Below are 21455 nucleotides of genomic sequence, written 5' to 3' on the forward strand. Positions count from 1 at the left end.
TTTATGAGCTGCATTGTCCAACAAAAAATTAAGTTTAAACCTCAGAGGAGCTCGGTGTTTGGCATTTGCAAACAATTGAAGTGATATACCAGACTGGGAAAACTAATTCATTTGCTAGGACTACCTTTATGGAAGTCAAAATTCTGACCTCGCCCAAGTTCATATAAATTAAGCTTCGGCTTGACTCTTCCTTTGCTCTTTTCTTGTCCAAATGTTTACCTTCAAATCAACTCCTTTAGCTCCTGTTCCGGTTCCTAGCTCTGCTCCTTTCCCTGCCTCCTACCGGTCTTCTAGTCCTGTGTCAACTTTATGCCACTTCTCGGCAAAGGCACAATGCCAGGCAACTCTTCAGCGCATCCTTATACAGTCTGGCGCCTCTTTTTATGGGCACCCATCATAGTACTTGGGCTGCCTGTGTTCTGGCATGCTCCTGGCATGCCCCAACAAACAGACACAAAGTACGGTGCTCAGACCTCAGAACTCAGAGCTCAGAGCTCCGGGATCCTAGATCCCAAACCCCAGAACCCAGACCTCAGAGCCGCCCTCGCCCACGCCATCTCCGTTTGTTTGTCTCCCCGCCCGTAGACGAAATGAAATTTATGCACTTGGACACTTCCATGCAATAATTCATGCGAAATTGAATCAGATATTCATTCCTGTGCAGCTTTAAAGCGGATAATCAACGTTGTAAACAAATGCCAGCCGAACGAGGCCAGCAAAGCAAAGCCGGCAGCTGCAAAAGGGAGCTGGCAAAATTGATGTAGCCCACTGACTGATGCCAAAGCTAAACAAAAAGTGCAAATTATTTTCCATGTCAACTGTGTGGCAGCACAAATGGCACAATGACCAATTCATAATCTGAAACCGCTGCTGATCTCTTTGAAAGCGTACTCCATGGAACCCAGATTGTCCACCTGGTCGAGAATGTCAAAGTAATTATTTTCATTTTGACTTCATTTTGGGCTTCTACGGTGTACGACAGCTGCAAAATTAATTAATATTCAGCTGCAACTGTATATTCGTTTGTGTATGTCAAAAAATATCGAAACAATTCTTATTTAAATTGTTTGATTTGTAATCAAATAATTGATAACATTTTTCTCTCAAAACTTCTTACTGTGCACTTTGCAGTCAGTAGGCCTCAAACTAAACACCTCTATTCGGGTGGCTATTAATTGCAGTCCTCGAACGTGCCCAGCATGAAGTCCCCCGATTCCCTGCTCTTTCCGTTTTGGGCTCGCCAATTTTGCAGAAAGTTCTTGCGGCTTCTGCCGCAATTAATTGATACACATGGAAACAGGCCGCAAGTTGTGCTCGGCAAAGTCACTTGGCTGCCATGAGGGCCATGTAAAAAGTTTCTCCGGCGAGAAGTGTTTTCAATTTTGCGCCCCAAAGGAAGAAAATGAAAACTAATTGAGTAACAAACTTCCAACATGGCGTTTTGTGATTGGTGGCGTATACGTAATGAAACGACAAATAAGCGGAGACAACAAGAGCAAGAACTGCGGGAGGTCGAGGACTCAGTCCCAGTGGCTGGGTGGTGGGTGGTGGGTGGGTCTGTGCATGTGTGCAGAGTCTATAAATATCAGATGGAAAGTTTTCAACGAGATAAATTTAATTGGAGGCAATTTGTTGCAAAACATATGAGGGAAAAGTTGCCAAGAACACGAAAGAAGTATGAACTGCAATTGGCCGGCCAAACGCCAAAGAAAGTGGCTAAAGGTATCTGGTACTGGTATTGGTATTGGTACTGGTATTGGTATTGGTATTGGAATTGCTATCTGTAAATGTATCTGTATCAGAAGCTCGCTTATTGCTTATTGAGCAAATTGGAATTGCCAGCACACGCTGCGCAAAAAGTTTGAAGAGCGTTTTTAATTTGTATCAACAGCAGCCGTAAGTTTCCCTCCATTAACTAACTTATCCCTATTATTTCTTGCAGAGCTCCTGCTGACGGATCAGCAAGCGAGCAGCGTGCTGGGAGCCTTGGGGCTGCTGCGCCTCCTGTTGCCACAACTCATACGCGGCTACCCCGGCGATAGCCACGAGGATTCCGAGTCCTTGGCCGGCAAGAAGCAGCAACAGCAGCAGACAACGACCTCCGACTGTCGGCAAATTATTGAAATTTATGATTATTGTTTGCACCTGCTGAGCACGCAGCACACCGCGAATCACGCCATCATAAATGCCACCCTGGAGGTCATCAACGGCATACTCCAGGCTGTGGACGCCGCATCCGATGGCCAATGTAGCCAGAGTCTGGGCCAAAGTTTGCGCCAACTGTTGTGCAATCAACAACTGCAGCACAATGAGTATTTGCGGCGAAGGAAATCATTAAAGAATCAAATATTCCAATTGAAAAATTACGAAGTGGCGACAAGTCAACACCAGCTCGACGATGAGGATGAGAACGAGGATGTGGATGAGCTGGTGGTTGGGGCCACTGCAATGCAAATGAAAAAGAATTCAAATGCAAAACTGCAGCAGGCGAAGTGTCGCGAGCAGCAGCAGCATCAGCATCAGCAGCAACTCGAGGTTGACAACAGCTCGCTGGGAATTAATGCTGGGGAAGATGCCACGACCGAGGCTCCAAGTTCCGTCGCTGATGAAGGTATGGCAAATAAGGCAGAATGCAAGTCGAGATGGTTTGTGGGTTTGCGTTTGGGAGTGTGTGCGCGCAGTCATGTGGAAATGTGACATGCTGACAGAGGATCAGAGGGACTAGGGGACTGACGGGCGGGGAAGGACAGTGAGGACCGTGAGGACAGAGGGGCAGGCGGACGGAACCAACAGACAGACCATGCCGAAATCAAGAAAATTGAGCAATTGCACAGGCTGATGGAGACGCCCACACACAATGCACATATGAAAATTATTAGTGCATGCCTTTAGGCGGCGGCACATGCAGGAACGAGGTCAGGCCAAATTTGCATTTGCCGCCAGCGGAATCCTGCACAAATATTTACACAAATTGTAGGGCTAACCCATACCCGCACTCATGCCCACACCATTTTTGCATTTTCCAGGGGGAGAGCCGGAGTCAACGAAGCAGCGCTGCCACATTAGGAATGCCGCACGCAGCATCAGCGAATGCGTTGCCTCGGACGAGGACAAGCAGGGGCAAGGACACCGGCAGCAGCGGGACGAGGATGAAGTCGTTGTGGCGGAGGATGATGATGATGACGACGACATGGAGCTGCTGAGTGCCGAGTGTGATGACTTTACAACCCTGTCGCAACTAAATGAACAACAACAGGCGCTGTCAGCGGCATTGAAATTGCCCGCAACAACAGCAGCAGCAGCAGGCGGAGCAGCAACATCGCAGGACGATAAACTGATTGATGTTGATGCCGATGTCGGGGGGCTGCCTAAACCGCAGCATCAGTCATCTCTGCAGAATCTGCTCGCCGGCAGCGATGACAAATCCCAGCATTTGAGTGACATCGACAATGAATCTTTCAACAGCATCGATTTCGATGCCGAAATCACAATTGCCGGCAGCAAAGAGCAACAGCAGCAGCAGCAGCAACATCCACCGGCGGATGATTCGGTGGAATCCGGCGATGCAACAGCAATTGGCACATTCTTCAACAATCTGCTGTCGCATTCCAATGCAGGTGAGCCAGCCATAACTGTGATACGATATTCCATTCCGTGCAAATATTTCATTAGCAAAGTTCAAAGTTAGCGGAGCAAGTTCAAAACTATTTCCATTTGATGTTATTGCATTTCACGGTCTACCGCAGACGCCACCAAATCCCATTTTGCCCACATTTTTGATTTTTGCTTTTGTTTCTTTTTTTCCTTGCGCCAAACAATTGCGCATCTATTTGCAATATTCGGGTGGCATTCGATGGCATTATTTGCATAATTGCGACCGCGCTGCAGACGTGACTCGCAGCCAAGCCAATTGCACTTGCGAATTAATGAAGCGTAATTGTTGCCGGGTTGTCGACTGAAATTAGGCAATTCGTGCACAAGGATCTCGCCTCCTGAAGAGGAAGGATGTAGGATGTAACCTAAAAGTGCAAGTCCGCGAAGTTATTGATTTTACTGAATTTCTCACCCAGACTAATTGTGCTTCTCGTTCTCAGTAGCTCACTTTAGGCTTAGTTGTTACTTAATTTAATTTAGTTTATACTTTATTATAATACTTATTTCTCTCCGTGCACGTAAGATGCATCTTGTTGTTAGCTTCGTTGTCCTCAGTCGAAATGGGCAAACAAAGCTCTGCATCCTTGATTCTAATGCTGTTTGCTGACTTTTCGATCCCGATTGATACGACAATCAATCGGTGATATAATTTATTTTAATATTTAAATCGCTCGACTGCCTGACTGTGTGTCATCGACTCGGAATAACGAGCACCATAAGTATGCCACACTTTTCCCCTGACCTATAAATTGAGGGAGGAATTGAAGGAGAGCGACGACTGGCAGACATGATGCCAGACCCATGTCCTGTCGTTAGTTAGTGCGCGGGGTGGAGGCTAGTAATAAACAAAGGAAATGTACTGCACTGAGCCGGAAGTACTAATTAAGCGAATGAGTTGTGGGCGGGGCACAGAGTCCTGGACGGGAGTGGTATAAAGACAACTGGATGGGCGAAGGACGAGATGGGGTGCGTATAAAAACCCACATCCACTTGACGTAAATGTTGGGCTTAAATCCGGCATTTCTTGTGTGTGTAAGTCTCTGCGAGGGATGCGGATTAAGCTTGAAACATGGCAATGCATTTGCGCTGTGCGATGGCCCCAAAACTCCCTCTGCCCTCCGCTCCACCTACCTCCCGCACGCCAACCTCATTGCTGGTTTTCTTGTGCCGCCACTGCCACTTGGCCAAAGCATCACACTGCAAGTTGGCAACAAAGTGGTTAAGACAAATGGGTTACGTGATAAAATGCGGTTACTCAAATTGCATGTATGCAAGCTTACATGTTGTGTCACAGTATACTCGTACGTACACGTATACACATAGACACATACGTGTGTGTTTTCGGCGCGGGTGTGCATGGTGTGTATGGTGTGTATGGTGTGTGTGTGTGCACGGGTTTATTTAGCATTGCCAGGAACAGTCGGCCAAAACGAGAGGAGCCAGCCATCAGTTGCTGCACTTTGCCTGCTCTGCGCTTGGCTCCTTTTTATTTTCGTCCTGCCCACCGCCTGTTGTTACTGCCGTTCCTGTTGTTGTTGTTGTTATCCTTTCTGGGCCGCATTAGTTGTTTTTGCTATTGTGCACTTATGCGCTATCAGCCTTTTTGCGCTGCTTTCCCTCGTCCGTCCGCGGTAGTTATTGCCGCTTGTTTGTTTTTGTTTCTATAAATATGTACACATATATCTAGGGCTATATGTGTGCTCAGATATGTGAAGCCGCAGCCAGATCCGCCCGTCTTTATCTGCATTACAGCCCCGACGATTAGTATACTCTTGGAAGTACTCCAGTGCCATACCCTTGCGATCAGAGCTTTTAATAGAAACTTCCTTAAATGCCATTGGTTTTTTATTTCGTATCTCTGCTAAAAATTTATAGCAAAATGCGTATTATAATAGCAATGGAATAAATATTATTATCGCTTATTACTAGCTTTAATAAAAGATAGCGAGTCTGGGCTTTCATTTTGTTTAGGCCAGCCCACTTATCCCTCAGTCATACACAATTTTTCGCGTCTGTTGCTCGTGTCCTTCCCTATATTTTCGCTGTTTTTTATACCCTTTCGCTGCATCCACATATGTAACTTGAGCAGTAAAAAACATTTGCATGTGTGCTGTTAGGCGGAGAGGTTTGGCCGTCCGTTTGGCGGGCATAAAGTAGCAGCCATGGAACCACCATCGCTCCACCGTCCTCGCCGCGGTTTTTCCGACCAGAGCCCGCGTTTCCCACGCGGTTTTCATTGTCGCCTAGTTTGGGGTTTCGCTCCTTTCCTTGCTTATACGCTTCAAAGTTGTATTTGCCATTTTTGTGTGCTGCATTTTTTTGTTTGCATATTCAGCGTGATTTTATAATAAAAGGAAAACACTCGACCGAAGTTGCGGAGCTGCTGCCGTTTTCACTTTTATGGAGGCGAAGCTATTAAAGCATAAAATGCCAGCCAACCCCAAACATAATTACCGGCGAGTGTATGTGCATGAAAGTTCCATAAAACTGCATGCAGGATCCCTGATTTCTGGGTGCTTTTATGAGCACCCAGCTTTTCCTAATTTGAGGGATAACTCAGATTGCTGGTTTTGGTAAATCAGTTTTTTTTAGATGAGGGATTACTTGTTAAATGCCAGATGTGCTGCTTAAACTTCGATCTGAGCTCTGGTCTGTGGGGTTTTAGAATATTAAGAGAATGATTTTGAACGTTTGTTTTTTTTTTTGTTTATTTCAATTTAAGCGAAGCATAATTTTGCGTACGGTTGTAACCAATTTGTTGGGCTTACCCACTCCCACACTTAGAGGATGTGTTCCTGGAACACTGATCAGGCTTCCTCGGTAGTTTATCTGCCCCGAACAATACATGCGAGCACTCTGACCATAAAGTGCTCTGCTGCTTCCGTTGGCCGCAGTCGTGGAATCGTGGTTGCTCTAATTTTTACAGCTCTTGCATGCGGCCGGAACATCCATTAGAACAATAACAAAGAACAACAACAACAACGACAGGGATAGCCACAACAAGTGCATCTAAAAGATGCAGCCATTTTTAACCCACTTAAGTGGTCAGTGGGGGAAGCGAGTGGCTGCACTATGCTCGTACTTTCCATGAAATTGAAGTTTTCAATTAATTTTCAATACAAGATGGAGAACCGGGAAGTTTGCCCGCGGCGGCAAGCTAATAGAACAACATAAAAAGTAGCTAGGAAAATAGTTTCAGCGGTTTTGCCCTCACATACACACACACACATACATCCGTACCAGATACTTGTGCCCTCATGGCTCACAAAGTTTGCCACGATAGACGAATGTGCCGGGTAATTGGCCGTCTGGAGTGGCCGCAAATTAGCCAACGCCATTGCTGGCATTAGTGTCAAACCAAGTTATCTGCTAGACCTTCGACGGGGCGCTCTAACTCTCGTGGCTTTTGTGCTTCCAGCTTCGGAGTCGGTCAGTAAGCTCTTTCGTCAATCAAGCGGCTCTAAGTCCACGCCCTCCAAGTCCGCTTCCACTACGGCTCCCGCCGACAAATCGGATGCCATCTCGGCCGCTTCGCTCACGCTCTCGCTTACCTCCTTGGCCAGCAGTAACCTGGAGCCGCCGGAGCGGCAGCCCTCGATTGCGGAGACGCCCACGCCGGTGGAAGACTCCTGCTCGATAACCGCCTCCCACACGGCCTCCACAGCCCTCATGATGGATGCTCCGGCCGTGGAAGTGGCAGCCTCTAAGCCCGGAACACCGCAGCTGCGTGGCACGCCCAACGGTAAGTCGCTTGCTGTCGCACCTAGGAGACACTAATTAGAAGCTTTATCTCCGCAGCTAATCCCTTTCTAGTGGAGAACTCGCCGCTCCGGCAGACAGTTGTCGGTCGTGCCCTGATCACCGTGAAAATTGGCAGCATCCTGGAGCAGTCGTTGGTCTACTATACGGCTCGCTTGGTGGCAGCTCGGTTTCTGCTCAGTGGACAAGCGGCGGGATTGCAGCCCGATAGCATCAGCAGAGTTTCTATCAAGAGCCTCTCCTTGGGCGTGATTGCCCAATGTGTGCGTTTGTCTCCGAGGATTCTTCAACTCAGCCTGGAGATTAGCGAGCAGGAACTGCAGCTGCTGGAGGAGGCCACCTCTCAGACAGGAAGTGGTGATAGCACTCAAGTTTCGAGTCCACAGAGCAGCGACAATTCCCAGGTGGGCGGAGAGAAGCCACCGCTGGATAGTAGTCTCGTTCCGACTAGCTTGGAAGAGAACCTGCTTCTGCTGGACATTAAGGATGATCATTTCGGGCCGAGCACATGTCCAGCATACTTGCAGCCAGCGACACCCACCCTAAGCCGCAGTGCAGACGCTTCAATTCTCCTTCTTGAAGGCGGCACTACTTCATCGCCGTTTGCCAAGAAATCGGAAGAGAAGCTCTCCAAGTCCGAGATCATAGGAAGTTCGTATAGGCCCACAGTGGCAGTTGAGGATGTGCCTCCATTGAGCATGCCTCCACGTCCACCCAAGCGCACAAAGTCAACGCGCAGTCGAGTAGGAGTTCTTGGAGCCTCCTCTTTAACTGAGAATTCTCCACCTCAAGACCGTCAGAAGCTTTCGGATATCCTCCTCTTCCATGACCACTGCGATCCCATCTTGCGGGGTGGCGTCCAGCAGGTTGTGGGTAACTTCTTACAATCTAGTGGGGCTGGACTGTTTCTGGATCTGCAACGCGGTCTTGGCCTGCAACACTTGTTGGCCATTTTGCTGAAGGTGAGTGCGTCGATAGTCCCACACACGATATTCGCACAAAGTGTTTCATAGCCAGAGGCACTCTGGCTAAAGTTCCTTTAATGGGTACCTCCCATCTGCCGGTGCCTGGTTAATGGTAAGCTACATTACATGTATGCTAACCCGCTTTGTATATCTGCCGCTATATCTTTGTCATAGCACGCCCACTTGCACTCCTTCCCTCCACCTTTCACTACTCCTTTTTCTGCCCTGCGTTTGCATAACGCATACGCCACGTTGTGCGGCTATTTGCTTTACCCTGCGTAGGGTATAGTGACTTGTTTAGAATGTTAGTTTTGGTCTTAAGCTATAAACAGTGCCTTAATTAACGCAAAAAACAGAAAAAAATAGAAAAACATTGGTTTCTCAAGAATTTTACTTAGAAATTCCAAATTCCCAGAGCATTCCATCTTCGACTGTTTCGGGTTATTATGTGGCAGCAGCGAAGTCCGCCCTCTATTTTCCCCTCTGTGCAAACATTCTATATCTATAAATATGTGCCCCCACCTTTTCGCTGTACTTTTTTCTATGTTAAACCATCAAGCTAACATATTTTAACACATGCAGGCAAACACACACGGACACGGACACGTGTCCATATCAATGGCTGCTGCCTTTTGAATATTTTCCAGCTACGGCCACCAACTCAAGCAACCAAGCCAGTTGCAGTTGGAGCTTAGCCGGCGGCATTTTGTGTGGTTGGTTGTTTTTCATTTGAAAATAAGAAAGAAAATTCTTATCGCCTTCGCAATGTGCAAGTGCAAATGCCCCTAAAGGGAGCAGCGCGCATCCGTTGCCATCTTACTTTCTCCCATCTTTCCGTTCCCATCACCGCACCATTCCACGATTCCACTATCCCACCATCCATTCCCATCTTACCCAACTTACCCTTCCGGTATGCAGAATGTGCGCATAAGTTGCACATTGATTTCTGTCTGGGGATTGGCCGTGGCAGTAAGTTGGGGCTCCGATGCGGGGATGGTTTCTTATTGAATTCAATAATTTAGTGGCCAGCACCGAACATTTAAATTGCTGCTGGCTGTTGGCCTCCCCAAAAGTGCAATTTGATTATGCAATGTTGTTGCAGCGAGATGCACGCGCAGATGAGGAGGAAGTGGAATGGGAATGGGACGCAGGACGTGCCAGCTGAAAATCACATTAGATGCCTGCTATATAATGGCTGCAAATCCGTCTCAATGGCACTTGCCAGCATACCAAAATTGAAGCCAAAACGAGATAGAGATTGTTGGGAAGGGGATCGAAATGGGGTTGGGACGGGAAGATCCTCCCTGGAGCTGGCCAGCCCAGGCCATTCCGGGGCCAAAGGCAAAGCAACTTTGATAACAATAGCCCTTTGGCCGGGTCTGCAGCTAGGAAAAGCTTGTTAGGGATTCGTTAAAAATGCACACACTCTCAGATGGATGCCCGGATGGAGGGAAGGGATGCCCGAGAGCTGGCCACTGTGTGATTGTGGAAAAGTTTTTGCTTGTGCAAACAATAAAACACAAATTCGCTTAGCCAACGTCTCGTTTTGGCCGTGGCCGTCTTATGCCTGTTCTTGAGATCCTGTATAAAGAAATTTAGCCGAAAACTTTTTGCTCTTCTCCACTTATTGCAGGGCTTTGAGGACGAGATCCACACAGTGGTTATACAAGCGTTGAATGCATTCGATAAGATATTTCCGCATGTGGTGTCCAAATATTTGACAGAGCCGCCATGTCATTATCATGCTCATCAGCAGCAGCAGCAGCAGAAGGAGCAGCAACAGCAGCAGGAGCAGGACAACCAGAAGCTGGAGCAGGACCTGCAACGACATTCAAGTGGACAACAAAAGCGTTCGGGCCAGGCGCAAACATTTGGCCAACAAACTTTTGCAAAGGACCAGGATAATGCCTTAAGCAGTCAACGGCAGCAACAAAGGCGTCCTAACGATGCCGGGACATGTGCCAACTCCTCGGCCACTGATAATGATGAGCTACTGGCTGCTCTTTTGAATGATTTCCAATTGCAATCGACTGGCATGCGGCAGCAGCCAAAGAATAATAGCACCGGCACCGGGCAGTCGGGTAATGAGCCCGATCTCGAACCCAATCCCAATCCCGCAGTGGAGCCTTTCTGTGTGTTTGCCATCTCACCGAAATTGCTCTTGAGCAAACTCCGGCTCTGCCATCACAATAAATATTGGCTGGTCCAGAATAAATACGCCGAAGTTATTTCGAATTTAAATTACGTGCTGCTGCGGTCGTACTACGCAAATTTTCGTTGTGCCATCGACAACAAAAACAGCGGCGCCAGGAAGCAGGACTCCAAGTGGCCACCGATGGATGCCAGCAGTGTCTGCCACTCTGGACGGGATGCGGAGGGCGAGGACATTGTCTGCACTTATGAGGTAAGCAGCTAAATCGTCTTATTACAGCCGCTCCCGCAAGCAGTCCACCATCCGCCGCTCGCCAGCTTGTTTATTGTGCAGATTATTTTACGAGTGTGTTTTCGCCCAGCTCTCTGGAGCCTTTGGAGCAAGTGCGCCAGAGCATCCGAGGCAATTCGAGTGCCGGGACGGGGCGCTCCTCTGACAACTCTTATTGAACATTTGTGCACTCAAGTGTGTGGCCGGGCTCTTTGTGCATTCTGCAGGAGACTGCGAGCGCATCCTGCCGAGTGCCGAGTGCCGAATCCAGAATGACGGGACCACTGACAGCCTGACGGACTGGCTGACAGAGCTTGGGGGTTTTCGTTTTCGTGGCACCAGCTCGCACATATATTTGTTTATTTATTATTTTGACAAAGCTAAGCAATTTACTAAATGGCACTGAGAGGGAAAACGTACATCAACTCGAGAAGAGTCGGCAAACAATTGCGCCAAAGGACGACAGACGGATCAAACTGAATGCCGAGAAAATGTAATAGCATGAGAAGAGCTTAAATGTGTGCCTACAATCCCATCTATTGATGTGGAGCAGTGAATTTCGTATTCCAAACGTAGTTGCAATTATGGTTGACTGTGTTTTCGCACAGTTCAAAACTTGATAGCCCGCAGTTTTCGATGGGCGTTCGCGTTAAAAACACTTCACTTCAACAATCATTTTGCCAGGGAAAAGCTAAATTATAAATTGATTAAATATTTAAATTGACGTAGTGAGAAGTCAACAATATTATTTAATATTTAATTTAACAACAAAGGTAATTTTCAAATCGATCCCAATCAATGGTTTTCATGCCGATGGCCATTTTCTTCAGTGTTCTACCTTGCGGACCAAATCGACTGGGCAAACCGCATCTGCACGGCCATTCGAAACTGCCAAACTGCATAATGAAAACTTGGCTCACTTTTTGATTTACAACGTGCCGTCAACTGACTCAAAAGCACTTTGCCCCCTTGCAGGCGCAGTTTCTGGCTGAACTTTTACATCTGCTCGGCGACGATGATGCGCGGGTGCGGGAACACGCCGCCTGCTGTCTTTGCCGCTTTATAATGCAAACGGCGCGCCAGGACCCAGCGCAGGGCCAAGGAGCAGGAGGCGGTGGAGACGTTATCGAAGGCAATGGCAACGTCAACATGGAAACTCAACAAACTAATTTCAATTTGCTGTGGGATTTTTTCGACTATCGCATATTTGGCAGCATGTCCGTGACGTTGTGTAATTTATTCCGGGCCAGTTCGACGATTGTGCCGCCTCTGGCTGAGCTGGATGCATTGGCCACCTCGAATTCAGCCCCATCCTACCCCGACACTGGCAGCACGTCCGGCTCCTCCACATCGACATCTGCCTCATACGGAGGATCCGCAGCGGCAGTCTCCGCGGCGTCGGCCTACTTCGAGGCAAGTTACGGCATCGGCATCGCCGAGGGGCATGTTTTTGCGCTGGCATCCGCGTCCCAACGTCAAATCGCGCAGGAGGAAAAAGTTTTGGCCAAAGTTTTGTATCGCTTGACAAATAAATTGATGACGCTGAATGATAAAAATGTGCAGGTAAATATTTGTGTTTGCCAATCGAACGGAGCCACCGAATCGAAGCGAATCGATCCAAACCAATCCGCCCACCCATTTTCCCTTCACAGTTTGGCATAATTTACGCGCTGCGCCTCCTGCTGAGGCACTTCAATTTCGTGGACTATCAACAGGCCTGGCTGGAATTCAATTTCGTTGAAATTTGCATTAGCTATGCCTACTACAACAATGCAACAGCTGCGGACCTCGGCTGCCAGAACGATTTGATTGATGTGATGGGCAAATTAATGGCAGGTGAGTAGTGGTCTGGCTGCCTGCCGATCACAAAAGGGGTGACTCTGTTATTTCCTTGCTGGCGCAATCCCATTCCCAATCCCAATCCCCATCTCCATAACCCCCAATTTCCCAACCATCTTAACCGACATTCACATTCAAATGCCGCATTAATTCATGGCTAACTGGTGATTTCTCTGGTGCGCCTGAATGCCCTCCCGATATTTCAGATATCTCTGATATTTTCGATATTTATTGGATTTATTCGACTGGGGCGGACAGTCGACGCTTTGTGGCTCGTTTGGCTAATTTAATTTGAATGGAATTACAAAAGCAGTAATTTTTAGTCTCAGACTGCATATTTAATTGCATTATGCTGTAATGAATGCTGTGGCAACGTTTGCATAAATCATTTTAATTAATTGTTTGTCATTAAATAGATTTGCATAAATATTTTCATGCTGCGGTGTAAGTGACTGGGCGCAGTTTATTTTTTTTTAGATGCTATTATTTTTAAATTTAATCAAGAAAAACGGGAAATTAGCATAAATGGTTTTAAATTTCCGTTGCACTAAATGTTTACTTCGCTACCAAAAAATATGCAATTAACTATGGCGAAACCCAATACAGTGTGGCAATATATGATACACTTTCATTTTATAAAAATGACTATTTGAGTCATTGTCGTTTTCATAGATTTACGACATGCAGAAGAACTTTATTCAATCTAATATTTTTGGTTAAAAACTACCGAAATGTTGCACCTAATAGGCTTACGACCACACTAACTAGCATTAAAAGCTGAAACTGCATTCTGCATTCATTCTCACTTTTTTTTGCATGCAACTAAACGTTTTTAATTTAATAATTCCGCACGGCATTATTAACAAAGTGCATCTAAAAAATGCCAACAACTGTAGCAACATCAACAACAGTTATGCAGCTAGTGCAGTAATAAACATTTCAATTCAATTTGCGAAATGTTTATGGGTCGGAGCAAAAAAAGCAAACAGAAAACCAAACTTCAACTCAATTTCATTAGAGCATTTCACAACCACCAACCACCGAGCATCGAACTCCACCTCCACACTTCATCGCATGCATTAGGATGCCATAAATTTTAGGACATTGTGGATGCAAGGGATGGGGAATGGCGACAGGCTCTTCATTATTTATCATGCCGGTCGCGTATTTGCTGCGCGCTAATGTAATCCACCATAATCAAAAAGTAATTAAATTATTAATAAACCATTAAATGTTAAACAATTTTTGTGTCAGTGACGCCGGCTGCTGCCACACCCCCATCCCTCGCCCCTAAACTAAAGCACTTGCCATGGCCATTTGAATTTGCATCCGCATTTGTGCCGCTTGCCTGCAATGTGCATTCAGCAATTTAATATTTAAGCCGCGTGTACTTATGTGCCCATGTATCCGCGTATCCGTGTATCCGCGTATCCGTGTGCCTCGCATATCTGGACATCGATTTGAAAACAGAATCGCCAAATGTTTTCCGACACTCCCGCGTGCGCTTCATGATAAGTTTTGACAGTTGCCAAAATGTATGCAAATAGTTTCCAATTCATGCCCGGCATCAAAACAAACAGCCAGCGAAATCCTTTAATTGTGGCCTATGTAAATTCACAGTTCACCGATGGCTTAAAGCCATAGAAGCACCTGCAATCCCATTGGATTTCGCGGTATGTGATGGAAGTTCTATAGGGCTTTGTAGTGCACCTACATCTAAAATTCCTGCTACAATTTTTCCTCTTAGTAAATCCATTTCAATTTGACTTGATAAATATTCAAAACAATCTTTGTTTTGCAATATACATAGCACATTTAGCTCATAATAATAACTTCCTCTACTCTGGTATATATATGCAATGTTGCAGCTCTCTTCTCTAATTTTAATGAATTTTGAAGATGATTACGTTAGATTTTAATGAATGGGAGTTTGAGGTGTACTGGAATGTGAGCAATGTTGGAGCTTCCGATAATAATAAATGAATTTTAAGAGCCCTAGGGAATCATTTATCACAATTGTTCGTGTATAGACTTGTGATACGGTGCGGTTAAATTCATCTACTTACACATCGTGAGCGGAACTCCCTCCACCTTTCTGTGGCCTCATAATCGAACGCTGACCTGGCGCCAAACTGGGAAAAATAACTGAAATGTGCGATAAATAAATATAAATTGGTAACGGAAGAATGGCGGCGTCTCATTGCGATTGTGCGCAATTTTCAATTAATTAGTAAATGTAATGCAAACGGCGATGCGGGGCTGCAGGCTATCCACTTGCACATTGTGGCCCCCGAAGGGGTTCTTTAAATGGCTCCCTTAACACTTAATTTTTATAAATATTTATGCGCATACAATTTAATTTATTTGCAAATAATAATTTTTTGCAATGCCATTTCCTTTCGCAGCCGCCAAATACAAATATATATTGCTTATTGCCACTGAATACTGAACGTTGCATTGTTGACACATAAATTGAAATGTTGCGTGCGCCGCACACACTCACATTAATTAACGCTGATAAATCATAGCATACTTTGAAGCGTTTTCCGCTTGTTACCTATGCAATTTTTGTTTTAATTTCGCATTATTTTGCCGCCTTTGCCGCTCCTACATATCCACATAAACGCGTATATTGCCATGGCAATCCCATTGAATCGTGCATTTTTCAATTGCAAATCCATTAATGCGTTTTTCATTTTGTGAGCTGCAATTACGCCGCATTTGTATAATTTTAAGAGCTCGTTTGCATTTTAACACAATTAGCCCAGGTGGGATCACTTAATTTGCCATTAATAAGCCCCGCCACCGCCACCACCCATCATTTCATCATTGCAGGTGCCATGCTGAGCTCAGGTGAGCCAAACGCCGCCCACCTGGACTTTCTGCTGCGTCACAGCGTCAAGATGCTGAACATCTACTATCACTTGGTCACCAATCAGCGCCCACACAGTACGGGATCCCAGTCGGGAAGCAGCAGCTCCAAGCCGCCCAAGAGCGAGCTCTTTGCCCGCGAACAGCCAGCGGCATCCCTTCAGGCTCTGGGTTACTTTGCCGGCGATTACGTTTACATGAAACTTTACAACATTTTAAGAGGTGCTAATGACAGCTACAAGGTAAGTCAGACCACGGACTCGCAGATTCCGAGCCGGGAACCGCCATTAAGTCGCTGCTGGCGCCGAAATGGCAAAAGTTGCGCGGCACGTGCACTGAGATTTCCCAGCATCCAGCATCCCAGGATTCGGTTCGAGATGGAGCTCCTGATGGAGATGGAGCTGCAGCTGGATGCACGTACAGCGCAATGCGCCGTTTTATATGCAACACTTTCCAACGCTGCCGCAGCAATGGCAATGAGTTGTAAAAATTCAGCCCGCGACGAAATGCAGCCAACGTAGCATCCACACTTGACTTTTGCCACTCGCAGCTCAAACAGAAAACTTCTCCACTCGGAGTGACTTAATGTGCGGGTTGCATTAGGTCGGCAGCACATTGCATCCGCCGCTAACTCCTCGTTCTCCCTTTACTGGATAAGTAACTTGATTTTTTTCTATTTCTCCTCCCCAGATAACCATAAATCAGGAGGCCGGCAGCTTATTAATTTGTCTCCTGAAAACCTGCCTCCACGCAGTGAGCCTCTGCCTGGAGGGCATGGCGAGTGCTTCGCCCCCGGAGCTGAAATTAATCGAAGAAATACTCCACTATTTGACCAGGCTCATAAATTATGCGCCCGCCGAGTGCGTTGCATGTCTGCGGCAACTGTTGAAATATTTATTCGCCCAAAATTATGCCAGCCAAGTGCGGCTGCAGCCATCGGCCATCGGTGAAAATGGCAGTGGAATTGGCCACCATGCCGCCTTCATGCGTCCCTACTTCGCGGCCAAGGGCAGGGGTCACGGCGCCAGCTCCACATTGTTGCCAACAATAAATTCAAACCCAGCGGTGGCGGGATCCCAGCGAGGGGCACCAACCGACGCTCGCCAGCCAATTGATGCCGGCCCACTCCACGACATGGGCATGCTCTTTGTGCACGGCCTGCAGCCACCCTCTCCGCCGGCGGGCGACTCTGTCCGGCTTATAAAGCTATTCGAGCCGCTGGTCATATACTGTCTGACGGTAAGTACACTGCGAGAAACTTATCTTTCATTTAGGCTACATTTTAAATGTATGTATGAGTATGTAATCTGGTTTCCAAAGATCCATTTGTATTTTATTTAAATGTCCAAAATGTATTACACATTTTTCCCACTGTATAAACGCAACGTTGGCCAGCGATGGCTAATTAATTTTAGTTGTAGCCAATTTGTTTGATTAAAAATGCACAGACACGAATACCGACCATCCTGGGGAGCAGTTCTTAATCTCTTACGTGTGTGAGTGTGTGTTCGGATGGGTCAGAGTGCAACCATTGATATTTTATTAATGGCAAAAATTTGCCGAGCACTAGTATTCCTGCATGTAACATGTACCCTTCCCTTCCGTGCCCTTTCCAGCTCTTCATGAAATCCAATGCGCTGATACAAGCGCCCATTTTGCGATTACTTTCCCAACTGCTGGACTTGAATGTTACCTACAGCATACTGGACTCCAAGAACGTAATATTCGATCAGGTACTGAGCAATATGGATCTGATTGAAGGGGGAATAGATAGGTGAGTGAGTACAAGATTGAATATAAATTGAATAAAAGAGTTTAAATAAATCGATTAATTTTTCACTGCCTTAATTTTGATATAATAACTTTTAATAACTCGTAACTATAGAAACGCCTTCATCATGGTGCCGCCCATGCTGAGATTCCTGGTGCAGCTGACGCACAAGAGCGACCGGCAGCTGATCACGATCCCCAAGATCATCAGCATCACCAACAATCTGCTGGCCAACGGATCGGTGCGCGAGGTGGCTCTGCTGGCCCTGAAGACCCTCAGCTACGAGCTGTTTTTTATGCACAGCCAACTGGAGGAGGCGCTGGACACCGAGGGCCATAACTCAGGGCGAGCCGCGTGCCAGAGTCCTTTGAGTGCAGCCCCCACACCGGAAACCAGAGAGGCCTTGCTGGCGCAGCGACGCGAACTGGACACCCAACGGGAAGTGGTGCTGGGCATGCTGGAGAAGTTCATCGAAGCACGGCCGAGTCAACAGGTCCTCGCCCTACTCCTGCTGTTCGAACGGAGTGTGCAGCAACTGGACACGCCACCGTATCGCAGTGCCCAGGATGCGGACGCCGTGTACGGGACGCTTTGTCGAGGGCTGTGCTCCCGCCAATGGCGTCTCCACAAAGCCGGTGATCTGCGGCTCCTGGAGAGCTGTTTCCGCAATAACGGCAACCATGTGCTGGCCGACAGCAAGGGATTCCTGCAGCTGCTGCAGCTTTTCATCGAGCAGGTGGGTTAAATATGCAGTGGCCTAAGCTTGACAAGGCACTCAGCCAATTCACAGCTGCCCATCAAGCCCTCAATTACGGCGTGCATTAAGACTCCGGCAGTCCTGTGCCCTGCACTGCTTCCGCCCGTCCGCCCGTCCGTCCGCCCTCGATTGAACTCATAAATATGCGAGAAGCCTGCTTAAATATACATGCCCACACACACTTGGAGGCGTCAAGCAATTTGTAATATTTATGAATGCAGACAGAAACTTAAAATCCAGCCCGACATGCAAATGAACGTAAAGCTGTCTATCAGCCGCCGGTTTGGCAGGCTGCCAATGCAAATGACATATGAATGTCCTGAGTGGGTGTCATCGGGCGTGCCTGGCATCCACTTAATAATATAATTGAAGTAATGCCACAAATTACAACACTCTCAGTTTGGCAACGATGGCCGTGTGACTTAACTGGTACTTAGGGCCAACGCCTGCAATTGCATAAATTGAACTCGATGACATTAAACTGCCGACTGGCAGATGTTCGAGTCCTAAGATGACGGCCCATTGTGGCCATGTCTCATCACTTTCCATTCACTTCTCGGGTATCCATCGAAGATTCAATGCTCACAGGGCTTTGTCCCCAGAGTTTAAAAGCTTTTTCCACCCAATATATACAAAGGCGGTAGCCAAACACCTGTAGGCCCTCCTCGACCCTCGATACCCGATGCTCATCAACGATTTGTCATTGCCGCCTTCCCGTCCGTCCATCTCTCCGTCCGTCCGTCCGTTCAACCCTTCGCATTTACATACACACGAATGCACTTAGTTGCAGTTACGGGGCAATTTTTTATTTTGCCCTGCTGTTGCTGGTGCTGCTGGTGTTGTTGCTGTTGCCACTGCTGTTGCTGATCCATGTGGCGCTGTAGTTAATGTGCCACATGTCGTATACGTGACATTTTTAATACCTACGCTTCAACGCCGCACATTTTCAACTATTAATGCGCATTTAAGCTACACATGCATTAACTGTCGGGTCTGTCTTCCATGCCCGTGCAGCCCGTGCCGTTAGGGCCAGCCATGCCCCCATTCGCCCATGCCATGCCCCCACCGCCCATTCCGACCCCCCCATAGACCAGTCAAGCGTTATGCTACAGTTAAAACCAACTTAATTACAGAGTCTCACTAGCACAGCTGGGCGTGTGTTGGTTCAGCGGGTTCGGGGGATCCAAGCGGAGTACTTGTCGTAGGCAGAGTCAATTGCATGTGAGAACTACTCCACTCCACTCGAGTCCGCTGCATCCACGTGTCTAACGGCTTTGGCCGTTGGTCACCCAACTCCCATCCCAAATCGCCCGTATTAATGGCGAACTGACACTTTACTGCCGGCGGCAATTCAACTTCACTTAGCTTGTAAGTTATGCGCCGAGCTTAAAAACTTTAAATAATTATCGTTTATTTAATTTGGACATGCATAAAAAAGATGAGACGACGGTTGGGCAAATTAACAGGGTTTACGCAGTCTTTGCCGCTCAGGTGGCATGAGTAATTAAGTCTGGCCTCCCACTCGTTTTCGCCCGGGTGTTTATGTGGGATGCAGGTGAATAGTTTATGGCAGCAACATTTTAATTGAAATTGAAATTGCACCGCAACTTAAATAACATTCTGCGTGTAAACATTGACTCGAGGAGGCACGCGAGCAAAAAATATTCTATTTAAAATGGGTAGCACAGGCAATGGGAACTGCATTCGCCACATGTGCGGAATGGGCAGGATGGGAAGGATGGGCAGGATGGGTCTGTGTCCTAATTACTGCTGGAAAATATGTTGATGTTGGCACTGGCAACTTTGTCACACAAATTTATGCAAACTTTCACACTTTACTGCACTGGCGGTCAACAACGAAAGGAGTCATCAGCCAGCGTACTTACGTCTCTTCTCAAACCAGTCTCTTTTTACATTTTCGTTGCAGGGCGTTGGGAACTTTGGTGATTTAGCTCTGGCCATGGTTATGCTGTCCAACGTAATCCTTAAAACGGAGGAGATTTATCTAGTGAATCACATTAAACTTTATTTGAAAAATAATCCAACGGCCGAGCGTCGTCTGCAGGCCCTGATGCCCAGCTCCCCATCGGCAGCTCCTCATTGGCAGGACGAGGCACCATCGACGTCTTCGGCGGCGGCAGCTGCCAGAGCGGCCGCCGCATCCTTTTCCGCCGGCCGCTCCTCCATCAGTGAAATTAACTATTTCGCCAAAGTTCTCAGCGAGAAGCTGCTCGCCTGTTTGGAGGTCCTCCTGGACTTGGAACCGAGCTCATCCAGCCACGCCTACTGCCAGCTGGCCGGGCGCTTCGTGGATGCCCTGCTCAACGTCTGCTGTCGCTCACGGCACAAGGATGCACTTCAATCAGTTTTCCGTTTGGTTTTGGCCGAGTCTGAATTTCTCTGCAAATACTATAGCCTGCTGTTGATGAGTGCCGCAGGGCAGGGCGGATCCCACTCACTGGATGCCGTGTTGCTGGCCTGCCTGAGGTTGGTGCTCGCCATGCGGCTGGAGGAGCCGGTGGCCCTTTTGGAACAGGCCGCCCAGCTGCCGCTGAAGAAAAACTTGCAGCGGGCGTTGCTACGCGAAGTTTGTCGTGCAAGTGCGGTAAGTGAATTAAGACAAAAATCGATGGTATAATTATAAATTAACTAATAAGTTATGGTTAAACACAGAATAGTTACTCCTGGTGTTATTAATACGCATAGATATGGTTTAAAATATTTTCTGAAACTTGAGGCTTTGTCTCTCATCTTTTTTTGCGAACCCATTTCTCCCAGTGTAGCTAAGTAAAGAGACGGCAGTGGAGTAATGGCGAATCAGACACATTAGTTTAATTTGAATTTGGCAGACGACAGCGTTGCCGGGCCGCCAACAACCCAATCCCCACCGCCCGTCCTCCGGATGCCCCAACCATATACGACAATGCGAATTTTTCCAGCTGACAGTTGTCGCACTCGCAATTTTGCGGTTCACCGCATCGGGTTTCTGGTTTCGGCTTTCGGTTCACCGTCCCGCCGGCGACAGTGAGCCTTTAAACGGTTGGCTTACTTTAAGCACAGTTCATTGGCGGGCATAATTTTAAATGATTGCCACTCGAGCATGCCCCACTTGTTGGATAATGGCACAATCCCAATTCCCATCCCCATCCCCAGGACAATCCCCATTATTTGCCTGTGACCCGAACAAATCACGATTGTCCACTAATTGCAGGGCTGCGATTGGAGTGCGCAACAAGTGCGCCGGCTGTTCGAAGGCAGGTATCTGAATTTCCTAATTGCTGACCACTTGGAATTCATTTGCGAGCTATGCCAAGAGCGTCCCGAGTGCGGCTCATTACTGCAGGTGGCCTTGTTCCGGAATGCCCATCGATTGAGCAGGGTAAGTTGCCAGAGACTTTTGCATAACAAAGCCCAGTT

At 47.4% G+C, this 21455-nt stretch overlaps 1 protein-coding gene across 1 annotated transcript in view; it reads left to right on the forward strand.

Annotated features, from left to right (window-relative positions):
- The window catches only part of LOC6729949, a 38069-nt gene that overhangs the window by 2193 nt on the left and 14421 nt on the right, over nucleotides 1–21455 (forward strand). Inside the window, exons 5-17 of the mRNA XM_039295956.2 lie at nucleotides 1943–2611; nucleotides 3027–3617; nucleotides 7073–7396; nucleotides 7453–8375; nucleotides 10012–10782; nucleotides 11776–12363; nucleotides 12453–12636; nucleotides 15475–15752; nucleotides 16201–16749; nucleotides 17127–17284; nucleotides 17396–18017; nucleotides 19966–20643; nucleotides 21250–21417. Of these exons, the coding sequence (XP_039151890.1) occupies nucleotides 1943–2611; nucleotides 3027–3617; nucleotides 7073–7396; nucleotides 7453–8375; nucleotides 10012–10782; nucleotides 11776–12363; nucleotides 12453–12636; nucleotides 15475–15752; nucleotides 16201–16749; nucleotides 17127–17284; nucleotides 17396–18017; nucleotides 19966–20643; nucleotides 21250–21417 (6503 nt within the window). The remainder of the gene's footprint in view (nucleotides 1–1942; nucleotides 2612–3026; nucleotides 3618–7072; nucleotides 7397–7452; nucleotides 8376–10011; nucleotides 10783–11775; nucleotides 12364–12452; nucleotides 12637–15474; nucleotides 15753–16200; nucleotides 16750–17126; nucleotides 17285–17395; nucleotides 18018–19965; nucleotides 20644–21249; nucleotides 21418–21455) is intronic.

The sequence above is a fragment of the Drosophila simulans genome, chromosome 3R (assembly GCF_016746395.2).
Source record: "Drosophila simulans strain w501 chromosome 3R, Prin_Dsim_3.1, whole genome shotgun sequence".
Classification (NCBI taxonomy): Eukaryota; Metazoa; Arthropoda; class Insecta; order Diptera; family Drosophilidae; genus Drosophila; species Drosophila simulans.